Source organism: Agrilus planipennis, unplaced genomic scaffold, assembly GCF_000699045.2.
Source record: "Agrilus planipennis isolate EAB-ADULT unplaced genomic scaffold, Apla_2.0 scaffold75, whole genome shotgun sequence".
Classification (NCBI taxonomy): domain Eukaryota; kingdom Metazoa; phylum Arthropoda; class Insecta; order Coleoptera; family Buprestidae; genus Agrilus; species Agrilus planipennis.
In genome coordinates, this window is record NW_020439028.1 from 64,818 (window position 1) to 78,515 (window position 13,698).

Genomic DNA, 13,698 nt, shown 5'->3' on the forward strand with positions numbered 1-13,698 from the left:
ACTATTACGATCGGGTTGATGACCTTATTAACAACGGACCTTATTCAAAATTAAATAAAAATCCTTTACCTAGTATGGTTGCTGGGTTTACTAAAACCGTAAAACAATGTCACAACATTATTACTCCTACATTAAAACGAAATTTACTTGTATCATGTCCAACAGTTCCCCGTTTGTACTGTTTGCCCAAGATACATAAACCAGGTAAGTCGATGCGACCAATTGTCTCTGCAATTGGTGCACCAACTTATAAATTAGCCAAGTGGTTGACAAATGAATTCAACAACCTCCCTATTAAACCACCTAGTTTTTCAGTTAAAAATTCTATTGAATTCATAAACAAAGTCAAAGACGTAAAACTAAAAGACAGTGAGGTTATGGTTTCATTTGATGTTTGCTCCCTTTTTCCAAGTGTACCTGTTCCGCTTACTTTGACGTATTTAGAGGATTTACTTAAAGAAAATGGTTTCTCCGCCGACATTGTAGCTGAGTACATAACTCTGGCTTCAATGTGCATGCGGCAAAATTATTTTCAGATAAATGGTTGCTTCTACGAACAGAAAGAAGGAACAGCTATGGGGAATTCTTTATCACCCTTTATAGCCGACCTTTTTATGAGTCGTTTTGAAAGTGACCTTAGCCACCTTGAGTTTTTTCCTCGAATATGGCTTAGATACGTGGACGACATTTTTGCTATCTTCGATTTAAGTTCCAGAAGTCTTCAAGACTTTCTTGATGTTTTAAATTCACGTTTCCCTTCGGTTAAATTTACAGTAGAAATGGAAAAAGATGGCAAATTACCATTTTTAGATACGTTGGTTATAAGAAATGGGAATTCTTTAGAATTCGACATCTACAGAAAACCCACTAATACCTCTAGATATATACCCAACGACTCTAATCATTGTGTTCAACATAAAATGGCTAGTTTTAACTTCCTTGTACACAGATTACTTAGCTTCCCTCTTAGTAAAAATAGATATAATAAGGAACTCTGTACAATTAAGAAAATTGCAAAAGACAATGGTTACAATTGTAACATTATTGATAAATTAATTAATAAGATTAAATTTAGGAATTTTGTTTTAAAATCTACGACTTTTCAAACAGACATTAATAAGACCAAGTTTATTACTATGCCATACGAGCCAAGATTTACTCGAGGACTGGAGGGTATTTTTCGAAAACTTGCATGGTTTACAGATTGCTTACAGTTCAAATAGCAACTTCATTCAAACTCTCCTTGGTAACCCTACGGATAAAATTCCTTTCTTAGAAAAGTCGAGGATATATGAAATTAGCTGTCATGACTATATTAAAAAATATATTGGACAAACTAGACCCTTAAATAAAACTAGATTAAAGGAGCATTTATCTCATGCACGATTTGGTAGGGAGGAAAAATCTAGTGTTGCCCAACATATTCTTACTGAAGAACATAATATTAAAATTAATAATCTTAAATTAGTTAAGGAAGTTAGGAATAATTGTTTACTAGATGGTTTTGAAAGTTTATACATTTATAAAAATAAACAAATTTTACTGAACAATGACAACGGTCCTATCCTTAGATCTCCGCTATTTAGTCTAGTTTAATTATTTCTGTTATTGTTGTCGAAGTCTATTGAACATCAACCTTATTGTTCACTGAACCTTAACAACTATTAGTATAAATTAGGATTAGTTTCCTTTTAGGTTTAGTTCGCTTCAGTCCCCGAAGAAGATAACCTTGTTACCGAAATGTGCTTCGGATAACTAAAGTGTCGTGTTTTAGCGTTGGGGTTTGAGCTATTTTGTTTTTTCTACAACAACCGCCAAAGTTTTTCCAGTCTTCATATTTTGTCGCATTATGAAAAGATGATGAAGGAATTTTTTATGATGCAACATGATGAAGTAGCTACATAAGAAAATACCACAAATGGAGCGGTAAACGCCATCTGTAGTACGATGCTACATTTTAGGATTACGTATACTCCAACAAAGTCCATTTAAATATATGGATATCTACTTGCTGAAACGAATCCCGGCGTAGNAACAATCTAGTTTTTCAGTTAAGAATTCAATTAAATTCTTAAACAAAGCCAAAGACATTAAACTAAAAGACAGTGAGGTTATTGTTTCATTTGATGTTTGCTCCCTTTTTCCAAGTGCACTAGTTCCGCTTACTTTGACATATTCAAAGGATTTACTTTAAGAAAATGTTTTTTTCCGCCGACATTGTAGCTGAGTACATAACTCTGACTTCAATGTGCATGCGGCTAAATTATTTTCAAATAAACGGTTGCTTCTAAGGAACAACTACGGGGAATTCTTTATCATCCTTTATAGCCGACCTTTTTATGTGTCGTTTTGAAAATGACCTTAGCCACCTTGAGTTTTTTCCTCGAATATGGCTTAGATTCGTGGACGACATTTTCGCTATCCTCGACTTGAGTTCCAAAAGTCTCCAAGACTTTCTGGATGTTTTAAATTCACATTTCCTTTCGATGAAATTTACTGTTCAAATGGAATTCGACATCTGCAGAAAACCCACTAGTACCTCTAGATATATAACCAACGACTCTAATCATTGTGTTCTACATAAAATGGCTAATTTTAATTTCCTTGTACATAGATTGCTTACCTTCCCTCTTATTAAAAGTAGATATCATAAGGAACAATTAAAAAAATTGCGAACGACAATGGTTACAATTATAATTTAGGTTTTTTGGTGGAATTAAACACACTTTGCAAAAGTAAAATTACTGAATAAAACACAATTAAAACTTAACAAATTTAATTAACGATCGCTGAAGGATGAAGTAGAACAGTTGAATAATAGATCGGAAGTGTTAGTAGTCTTGAAAATAAATTTTAACGAAGATTAAAAGGGTGGAGCTAGAAGTATTTTAACTAAAGTAGGGATCGAATCAGAAGAGAATGAAACTTGGAAAGAGTGATTAGATGAAATACTAAGAAAAAGATTTCGCCCCAATGTACCTAGAAACCCAATATTAAAATGCAATTAAGAAGTAATAAGAATTATACAGCTCATGCTGTTAGTAAACGAAATTAAAATGTTAAGGGATTAGTGGAAAGTACAAGTAGTAAAGTAATTTGTAGAGAGAATAATAGAAAGGTACAGATACAAAAGGTTTTGAGAAGATACATTTGAAAGCATATTTACATAATAACAATAGGAAATATTTACAAAAGAAAGAATTGAATTATACGTTACAATATTGAGTTGGGAAAAATATCAATATATCAAATATCAAAAATATATAAGTGATATCATATCGTAACAAAAATATATGTGGCAAATATGTGTAGCCACAAATGCTTCAATATAGGTTTTCTAGAATTTTTAAAATCATTGTATCACCCCTGTAGAGGCGATTTTTGCCATCCATTTTATATGCTTTCTTGCTAAGAGGCTGTAGGTACCTTGAGTACCTTAGTGGACTACCGTTCAGAAACGCTTCGCGNCTCTCCTTGGTAACCCTACGGATAAAATTCCTTTCTTAGAAAAGTCGAGGATATATGAAATTAGCTGTCATGACTATATTAAAAAATATATTGGACAAACTAGACCCTTAAATAAAACTAGATTAAAGGAGCATTTATCTCATGCACGATTTGGTAGGGAGGAAAAATCTAGTGTTGCCCAACATATTCTTACTGAAGAACATAATATTAATATTAATAATCTTAAATTAGTTAAGGAAGTTAGGAATAATTGTTTACTAGATGGTTTTGAAAGTTTATACATTTATAAAAATAAACAAATTTTACTGAACAATGACAACGGTCCTATCCTTAGATCTCCGCTATTTAGTCTAGTTTAATTATTTCTGTTATTGTTGTCGAAGTCTATTGAACATCAACCTTATTGTTCACTGAACCTTAACAACTATTAGTATAAATTAGGATTAGTTTCCTTTTAGGTTTAGTTCGCTTCAGTCCCCGAAGAAGATAACCTTGTTACCGAAATGTGCTTCGGATAACTAAAGTGTCGTGTTTTAGCGTTGGGGTTTGAGCTATTTTGTTTTTTCTACAACAACCGCCAAAGTTTTTCCAGTCTTCATATTTTGTCGCATTATGAAAAGATGATGAAGGAATTTTTTATGATGCAACATGATGAAGTAGCTACATAAGAAAATACCACAAATGGAGCGGTAAACGCCATCTGTAGTACGATGCTACATTTTAGGATTACGTATACTCCAACAAAGTCCATTTAAATATATGGATATCTACTTGCTGAAACGAATCCCGGCGTAGCTAACCTCAACGTGATAGGCACGTTACCATAGTCGAATAAAATAATTCGAAGTGGTCTGTATTCTGTCGAAACAGCCAGACGCGGATCGCGATTTCGATCTTTTTGTATCTCATTAGCGCGTCGCAGACAGCTCCAACAGAACACAGACGGTAAACGCCATCTGTAGTTTACCGCGACATTTGTGGTATTTTCTAAAACGCGCTGTTAAGACAGCAGGTAAAAGTTGGTCTGTGTTCTGTTGGAGCTGTCTGCGACGCGCTAATAAGATCCAAAAAGATCGAAATCGCGATCCGCGTCTGGCTGTTTCGACAGAATACTGACCACTTCGAATTATTTTATTAGCTACATAAGATTAATATGATAAAGTTAACTAGCCTCGGAGTCATAAATGCTATATAGTATAAATTACATTGTATAAATGCTGTATTGTAGCCTCTTCTAACTCACATGATCGATCGTTGAATCACAATCAGACCAACTAATGGACGTAATTTAATTAATTTTAATGAGGTATAAATTATATATTTACTACCTTTCATTTATCAGACTTTGACCCGAAGAAAAATTGTAGATCCGCTTATGATAGCAAAAGCTGGTTAGGCATTAATGGGACGCGGGTATCAATATTACTGTAATTGGAGGCCTATCTGTCGCACCTGGAATGAACTTTGCAGAGATTTGACGGTCGCTATTATACTGCTGCAACTCTTATAAGCCGTGAATGAGACTGGGTTAGCGACTATGGAATATGTTCGATTTATTTATTCCAGTTATGAAAAAACTAGTTGGTTATTGAAGTAAAGTAAATTTTATTTAGCTTGAATATTTAAACAATAGTGAGTTACAATTTTTCAATGTTCTTTTACTGACAACCTTTCTTTAACAACGTATTTCTTACAACTTCTTTCCAAACAGGATTTGAACTAGACGAAACATAAACTTTGGTTAATACAAATCATGACTTGTTTTCTTAATCTAACAATAAGCAACGTAAAATACTTGATTTATTACTCTACGAACTTACATTACATTACATATTATGATATCATTGTATTCTAACAGAATACAATAACTTCGTGCTATCTCCCGCTTCCAAAATGTATTTCCACGGACAACCATTCTGAGCATAGTTGAATACGGGCTAGACCATTTCGAATTACAAGCCGCGTTAAAAATCCAAAAGCTAAATTCCGACAGTAAACCTTTAAAATTGTTAAGAATGTTCATCGCGCGTCGCGGGAAAAATCGGTTCTACCAGAGTTCGCGTTCTAGTGACACAAGTATCGCACCACCCATAAATCGTGAAAAAATGAATATGAAAGGAAAATTTACCGGTGCGGGAAAAGTGCCAGTTACCGTCCAAAACCGAACGCTATTTCCAAAAGAAAAACAAAATTGTCCCCGACTTGAGCCTACCCGTATGTACCAATTATAAGAAAATAGGACATACGGAAGTGTTGGTACAAACACGACAAACCAAAGAACATACTGCTTATCAAACATGAACGAAGATTATCCGGTGACTACTGTTTTGTATAACATCTCGACCTTCACATACTTAATTGACAGAGAGGCTAATGAGTCAATTTTAACTGAAAATGCCGCCAAGGAACTCGGCGTAACAATTAAACGAAGTAAACATCCTCTATGTGGGCTTGGTTCGAGATGTGTTTATAAGATTGGAATGAGCAAAATCATTGCTGTTTTACCAACGATAACATTGGAGATTTTGTTTACCGTAGTACCGAATGACTAAAATACAGGAATGCACGTTCTAGAAACGGATTACCTTGGCACAGTTATAAGTGAAGGGACATTGCGGCCCACCTCGGAAAATACTAGCACTCACAGAAACAACTTCCCGTGCAGATGTAAAAGGCGTACGCCAGTTCTCGAGACTCGCAGGTTATTTTCGAAGGTTCACAGAACGCTTTTCAGTAGTTACTAATTACTGCTCCAATTTCTAACCTATTTTTGTATTGTTACGCTAAAGACCTATAACTTCTTACGTGCGTACGTAAGTACTTCCACGTTTAGATAAGGCGACTTCCGTTCTAAAAGGGGTGGATATCAAATCAGGTGATGTTCCTACTTAGTTGTATTTGCGCACTAAAGACTTATTCTCGGTACACTTATGTTACAGCACTAAATACCTAGTGTAGTCCCGTACAAAACAACAGAAGTGATGTTTCACTTTTAATAACAGGATCACTTAAACCCACCAATTAATTAATTCTGGAGATCGCGAGAAAATGTGTCAACTCTGGCACAAAAATAATAAATAGTTAATTGTTAATCAACGACTTTATTATGTAACGTCGAAGTAATACTACTTAGCCTTGGTTATGGCAGTCTTTATACAGGTTTCCTAATTTGAAGTGAACGTATGTCAGTAAATCGAACATAAGGGTACACACACTTTTTTAGTAGTGTCCTATCACTACATGCAATCCCCCCAATTATTTTTAGTACAACCTGTGTATACCTACCTGCAATTTTATACCTACAATAATTGCAGATTTGGTAGGAGATTAAGCAGTAAATTTAGAGAACGATAGGCACGATATAACATTAATCATTTAGAAAAATTATCGCGATCAATAAGAAGCAAAGGAAATCGGAAAATATAGTGTTACAAAAGCGGATAAAGGTAAATCACTATCTTTAACATAAATATAAACATAATTCCCTTATATGCCTTCGTATGACTATATTAATGATAGCAATTTCTTGATATTTTCATGTATATAGTCAGTTTACTACTCCAACGAAAACCGCATGACTCATGATCAGAATTAATATGAACAAATCAGTGTAGTATAGTACCTGTCCTTTGGCGTCCAGCCGATAAGGGGAATAGTGAGCATGCTGCGTGCACCCATCAACTTGTCTTTTTCGATGAACAGGTCGCTCATGGATCCGTCGGGCAGTTTCTCCGGATTTTTGTTGTCTTCCAATAAGTTCTCAAAGAACCAGTCGGAAGCACGGTTGGATACGTCGTTCTTCCAGTTGTACCTAGTGACAGAGTTGCCGCCAAATCTGTCGACCGTCAAATTGATCTCTTTGCCGAATTCAACATCGTTGAAGAATGATGTGCCGTATATGTATGGTGAGATCGTGTGATTATTTGAACTGACGTCCACCTCTAGCGTGACAGCACTATAGGCCAGATCATCTGTAAAGCAGAGACCTTGTTATTGACTGAATTTTATATTATACTATTTAATCATACATTGTCGCACTTCTCCTAAAGCATTTATATTAATGAAAAGATAATGAAATGATAAAAAACGAAGTACTAGATATATCTTTTATAAGACCGTTTGTATAAACATTATAAATTATATATAAAAATATTATAAAGAGGAAAGATTTGAGTTTGTTTGTTTTTTTGTTTGTTTGCATTGAATAGTCTCCGAAACTACTGGACCGATTTAAAAACGAAATGTATGCTGCGACACATAGTAGAAGTGAAACTTCAACGGACAAGTGGAATAAAGAATGGAAACGGACAGGTGGTAAAACGAATCGCAACAAAATATTTTTGAAGTGAAACTTCTTTGGGCTCGATGAGAGTAAAATCTGTTTCGTCTCGCAAAGCGATAGGCTATGAGAATAGAAAGACGCGAATGCGCATATCGGCATCACAGTCAGCTGTTAGTCACCGGTATCTCATATATTATAGTACAATGTATATTCACTATAGTATAGTGCTAAATTAATTTTTAGGTTATATCTGTACAGTTATATTGCAGTAAGTGTATTACAGTAAATGTTTATTTAACAACAATTAATATTTAATTCAGAGTTAGTATTATTATGTATTAATTTTAATTCCTTGCAGTTATTGATAATTTACAGTTTCATAAGCACTTGGAAAAATAAACGGAAGCTAAAAAATTTGACCATTTTTTTGTTATTGAATTACATAGTAATAAAGTAATACCTACTCCTTAGGCGGACTAAAGATAAAATATGTTGGAAAACATAAGTCCTTAAAATTCTCGTACTCTTTGTTTCTTTAGGCATACAGATCGCTAAGGAAGTTTCACTTCTTTCACGTGTACTGAGTTGCACCTATTTTTTTTTACAAGCAGATTGTTAATGTATGTTTTGTGCAGTCGTGAGATAAAAAATTATCCGGAGACCACTCGGAAGTTGCGTTACTGAACTACCGTTCTACTAGAATGTTTTAAATAAAACTAGTAGCGAATTTGAGTTGATGTGTTTAATGAGAATGTTTCTTACATACTAACTAACAATATTAAATTTACTTAAAACTAGAGAACAACTAACAAAGGGGGTGGAGTCTAAATGAAACATATCATGGTGGTGGATAAATGAAGGTATTTCCTGAATGTCGTCATAGACGAGAGGGTGTTCAACCAGATACAGAAAAGTTCTGAAAACAGGTATGAATGAGCTAACAATAAGCCAGGTACTAGTGACAGAAAAACCTCATTTATACTACCAGGAATTATTGAATTTATCACGTACATTTTGTCTGCATGACAATGAAATTATTCACAAAATATTGTAAAACCAAATAATAAAAGAAAGGAATTTATGACCTAAAATGCTTGAAGAAATGTTTGAAGTAGTGTTATAAAGTTGAATTTAACAAAGGAACAAAGAAATTTAGAAACTTGAAATGTAATGAAAGTAATTAACAATACTAAATCTCACTAAACGGAAAAGTTTTCGAATTAAAATAATTGTATAAAATATAGATAATTATTAGGACTAAACATCCCGCCGCCCTTGAACCGATAGCGTTCAAAAGAACTCACCAGCGCATATACACAACACACACGCAGTTTTTCACTTTGGTCACTAGAAAGAATAGTCAGTAAGTCGCCAATAGGGAAATGACTGGTGGGTTTATCTAAAAAGTCGTTTAGATCAGAGGAAATGGGTGTAAGGGGGCGCGAGTTAAGTATTGCTTCTACTTCAGTGTTTGTAACTTGCATTAAACTGTGAAGTTCAGGTGAAAAAGTGTCTTTTTGAATTAATTTGATTATAATGAGTTTTGCTAAAGTTAACGCTTCTGTTGATAATGGTCCATCATTTTTTACGATCTTACTACTGTTTCGAATAAATCTCATGCATTATAATAGAACACGCACTAGTTCTGTCCAGGAAGAAAATTTTGTTAAAACAGAATAACCGTAGATTGTAACACTAAGTGCGATGACAGGTTTTTTCTCAGGGATTTCAGTAGAACAAATGCGGTGTCTTGGCCAGTGACCTTTTTCTTTCAAAAGCCATGAGGGTCTTTGATTCCATAGAGAGCTTGAATCCAGTTGCTATATGTTTTCGTTACAAGAAAGAATATCTACGGGGTTGTCTGCAGATGGAACATGTCTCCACTGGCGAGAGCTTGTATGCGATTGAATATACCATATTCTATTTGCCACAAATGTCTTAAGGATATGTGGCGCTGAATTAATCCACCAAAGTACAATTTCTGAATCAGACCACAACACAATGTTCTTAATATTTAGGTGTTCTAATGCCTTGACGCGTGCTTTAACTGATTTAACTAAAACAACAGTTGCGCATAGTTGAAGGCGCGGTAGAGAGATCGTTCTTATGAGTGCCACGCGTGATTTAATTTCAGAGTTTGACTGCAACCTTTTTTCTAGCGAATAGAGTCTACGTAGCGTTGTTTTGTTTGATTTTCCAAGATCTTTTACATCTTCTTTGAATGGAAGCTTCATAATGTATTTCCCAGCGTCATCCCTTTGTACATGTTCATGAAAATGTGCCACGCACGCCTTTTCGTTTGGTGAATTGAATATTATTGCAGGTTCCTCTTCAATTCCCCAGAATTTGGAGATTTCTTCATTAGGATTGTCTACGTTGAGATAACAACGAGATTGTTGTATGATGCAACTGTCGGTGAACGCTCGTCCTCCAGAAAGCCATTCAAGTTGGGAATCGTCTGGTCGTTTAATTGTTGGTGCTGTGAAGACTTCATTTACGTGTTTTAAAATAATCACCCGTTCGTTACTGTAACGCTCCTGTAAAAGCGACCATGCCACTTGGTAATTATCTTCCGATAACTCCAACGAATGAATGAGATCCGCAGCCTCTGCCCTAACACATGAACGTAGATAATGCAATTTATGAATAACTGGAAGCGCTGGATTGCTGTCAATCATCGAAATAAATGAATCGCGAAAATTTAGCCATTTGTCGTAAGATCCGTCAAACGTAGGAAGTTCAATCTTCGGTAACCTGCAGCTTACGTGAACATCTTGGACTGTAGACGGTGATAAGGAATTATCGGCTAACTGTCCTGCTGTGGAATTTGAGGATGGTTTCTGGTAGCGTTTTATGAGTTCGTTTGCTGCCTCTACACATTGGTACCAAAGGGTTTCGAAGTCCGCTCGTTCATGTTCTTCTTTCGATGATGACTCGCCAATACTTTCGATCTCCGCCAATTCAATTTCTTTTTGAATCCTTTGAAAGTCGTCCCAAGTGTCCATTATGCGACTTAACTGTGCCTTGAGTGCTGGTATCTGTTTAGATTCTTTACATTCTGCCACTGATTTTTGAAACCTTGTAAGTCGCGCCTTACAAACACCTCGTCGATGATTTAGGGTTCTGATTTGTAATTCAGACATGATGGTGATTTGTAGATTACTTAACTCGCGAGGAAATAAAAAGGAAAAAAGACGACTTAAAGACTTACTACTTAGAAGTTCTCTGATGGCTGCTTTGATGTTCGATGTTCAGGTGAATTACCCTCCTTGGTTGAATCCTGTAGGCTTGGTATCGTAGTAGCTGTTAAGATTTCTGGCGTTGTTTCAGTTCACAAAGAACACACAATGTTTGTTGAATAAAACTTATTGCTTGTAGCGTAGAAAGAACTGTTTTTCGCGACACTAACTATCGGCGTAACTGTAACTTGATTTAAGTATTTGTATTTTCGTAGATGTGATATGTATTAGTATATCCGAATTGTATTAGTAAATCCGAATTGTATTACTATAACCGAATTGTATTAGTAAATCCGGCTCGAAGGACCAAAATGTTTTGTGCAGTCGTAAGATAAAAAATTATCCGGAGACCGCTCGGAAGCTGCGTTAATGAACTACCGTTCTACTAGAATGTTTTAAATAAAACTAGTAGCGAAATTGGGTTGATGTGTTTAATTAGAAGGTTTCTTACATACTAACTAACAATATTAAATTTACTTAAAAACTAGAGAACGACTAACAAAGGGGGTGGAGTTTAAATGAAACATATCATGGTGGTGGATNTAAAATATAGATAATTATTAGGACTAAACAATGTACTTGTCCAACTTGAAAACCGGAAAAAAATTTTACTTGAAGTTTTACGTGCAAGTTTTCAAATTTAACTTTCAATTAACAATCTGCCCGTAAAACTTGAAGTAAAAATTTTGTTGCGATTCGTTTTTCCACTTGTCCGTTGAAGTTTCACTTCTACTATGTGTGCCAGCACACATTTCATTTTCACAGATTTACTGCAAATTATGATTTGTTTTTACACAGACTGCAAATACAGGCAATGATGCCCAGCCACGTCGAGAGCAGAGGTAAGAAAACAACAGCTGAGCATAGTTCCGGCGCTACCGCCTCTCACTACGCGATAGACCATTTACCCCCTCCAAGGGACCGTAACGCTTTTTCGTGACAGAAGAAGTCGTAATACCCCGTCTATTTCACTTCAAAAATTCTTTCACCGTTGGAAAGCTGCATTATCCCTGGGTGACATAGGCTATTTTATATTTTCAAAAAACTTAGGATCCCAAGGTGTAAAAAAATGACCTAAAAATTTCCTTACATCGAGTGCACTGTTAAAACTACTGATGATAGAACCAAATAATGTACTACGGCTGTGCAGAATACATCATCATCTACAAAAAGTATCGCGACTGCATGTCTAACTATTATAGTTATGTAACAATAAGTGTTCTTTTATTTAGAAAATTTAATGAAAATGCCGCTGCTAGAAAAAGGTATTTGTTTGTACCTTATCAAAATGAATTACTTCATATTTAAGAATGCTTTAATATCTTTATATAACTTTATGAATTATATTATGTCAACTTTTAAAATAGAGGGACAAGTATATCATATTATAGGTAACCTTTTACAACCATTAGGTTAAAATCCACAATACTTGCAGATATATTGCATTTCAGACGCAGATCAGCTATCGTTGCGGTCAAACATAGCTCCAACGCTAAAAGTTGATTTAATTAATGAACTACACACCGCACTGAATAACCAGAATGTATACATACGAAGTTTTAAACAAAACGTAGAACGTAACTATTCGGATAATAGCCGTTCCCTTGGTTGACGAAGAAAAAGGCCCCAGAGATATAGTGCTGCACGGTAAAGAGGGCGAACTTAAAAGGTTTTCTGAGTTACACTAATTCTATGATCCACTACAATATCCCTTAATGTTCGTAATGGGAGAAGACGGTTATTATTTGACTTCCTCATAAAGGTACAGCGCGTAACAAAACTGTGACGTGCATGCAACTTTATGCATTTAGGTTGATGGTTAAAGTTAACTGTTTTAATCCATTACATTATTACAGGAACTTATTTAGTCAATATATTGTCGATATGATGGCAAAAAGGATATTAGAAAGATTGAATTACATTTGTCGTAATCGACAGAGACCGAAGGCTGATAAATACATTCATCTCAGAGACGCTTTAAATCAAAACGCAAATGTTGACCCATCAAGTATCGGTCAACGTGTAATCTTACCATCTTTATTCACAGTTTCTCCGCATTATCTGCATGAAAAACCTAAGACGCAATGACTTATGTCCGAAACTATGGGAGACCAGACTTATTGGAGTTTACTCCTTAAGAATCGATTTTCATATATTAGGCGCCCGGTATGGAAAATATATGAAGAGTGAAATTTGCACAAGCGTTAACTCAAAAGCGTAACGTTTTTCTACGCAACTTTTCTGCGCAACTTCACTTGTGTATGGGTATACTCGTATATATATCCAACGTGTATTGCATACGCAACAGCTGACGCGTGCATAATATATTATATATATTTAGTGTACCAAGAATTTATACTCTAATACGAATTGTTATTAATTATTGATTAATAATTTGTAGTGTTTTCGGTGGTTTTTGGTATTACACAAATATGGCGCGATGAATTAAAAGAAAACACTAACATAGAATTGGTCTCTAAGATTTTTATAAACACACCAACAGGAACAAGACAATCACAAAACAATAACAACAACAATAACGATAATAACAATAAACGGTAAACTTACGAAATAGCTGGGAGAAAAGAACTAGAAGAACTCGGAAGAACTAACTGATTTTTGAAATCGAAAATAAGGGTATTTATAGTTAATAATTGTTGAAGATAGAAAAGGAGAAGGGTAGTTTAGAAGAAAGACAGAAGGTACAAG

The 13,698-nt window shown here is 34.9% G+C and overlaps 1 protein-coding gene across 1 annotated transcript in view; it reads right to left on the reverse strand.

Moving 5' to 3' along the window:
• Nucleotides 1-13,698, reverse strand: part of LOC108740377 (endoglucanase A-like) — a 26,827-nt gene that overhangs the window by 8,250 nt on the left and 4,879 nt on the right. The window contains exon 2 of the mRNA XM_018474677.2: nucleotides 7,091-7,439. Coding sequence (XP_018330179.1) covers nucleotides 7,091-7,439 — 349 coding nt within the window. The remainder of the gene's footprint in view (nucleotides 1-7,090; nucleotides 7,440-13,698) is intronic.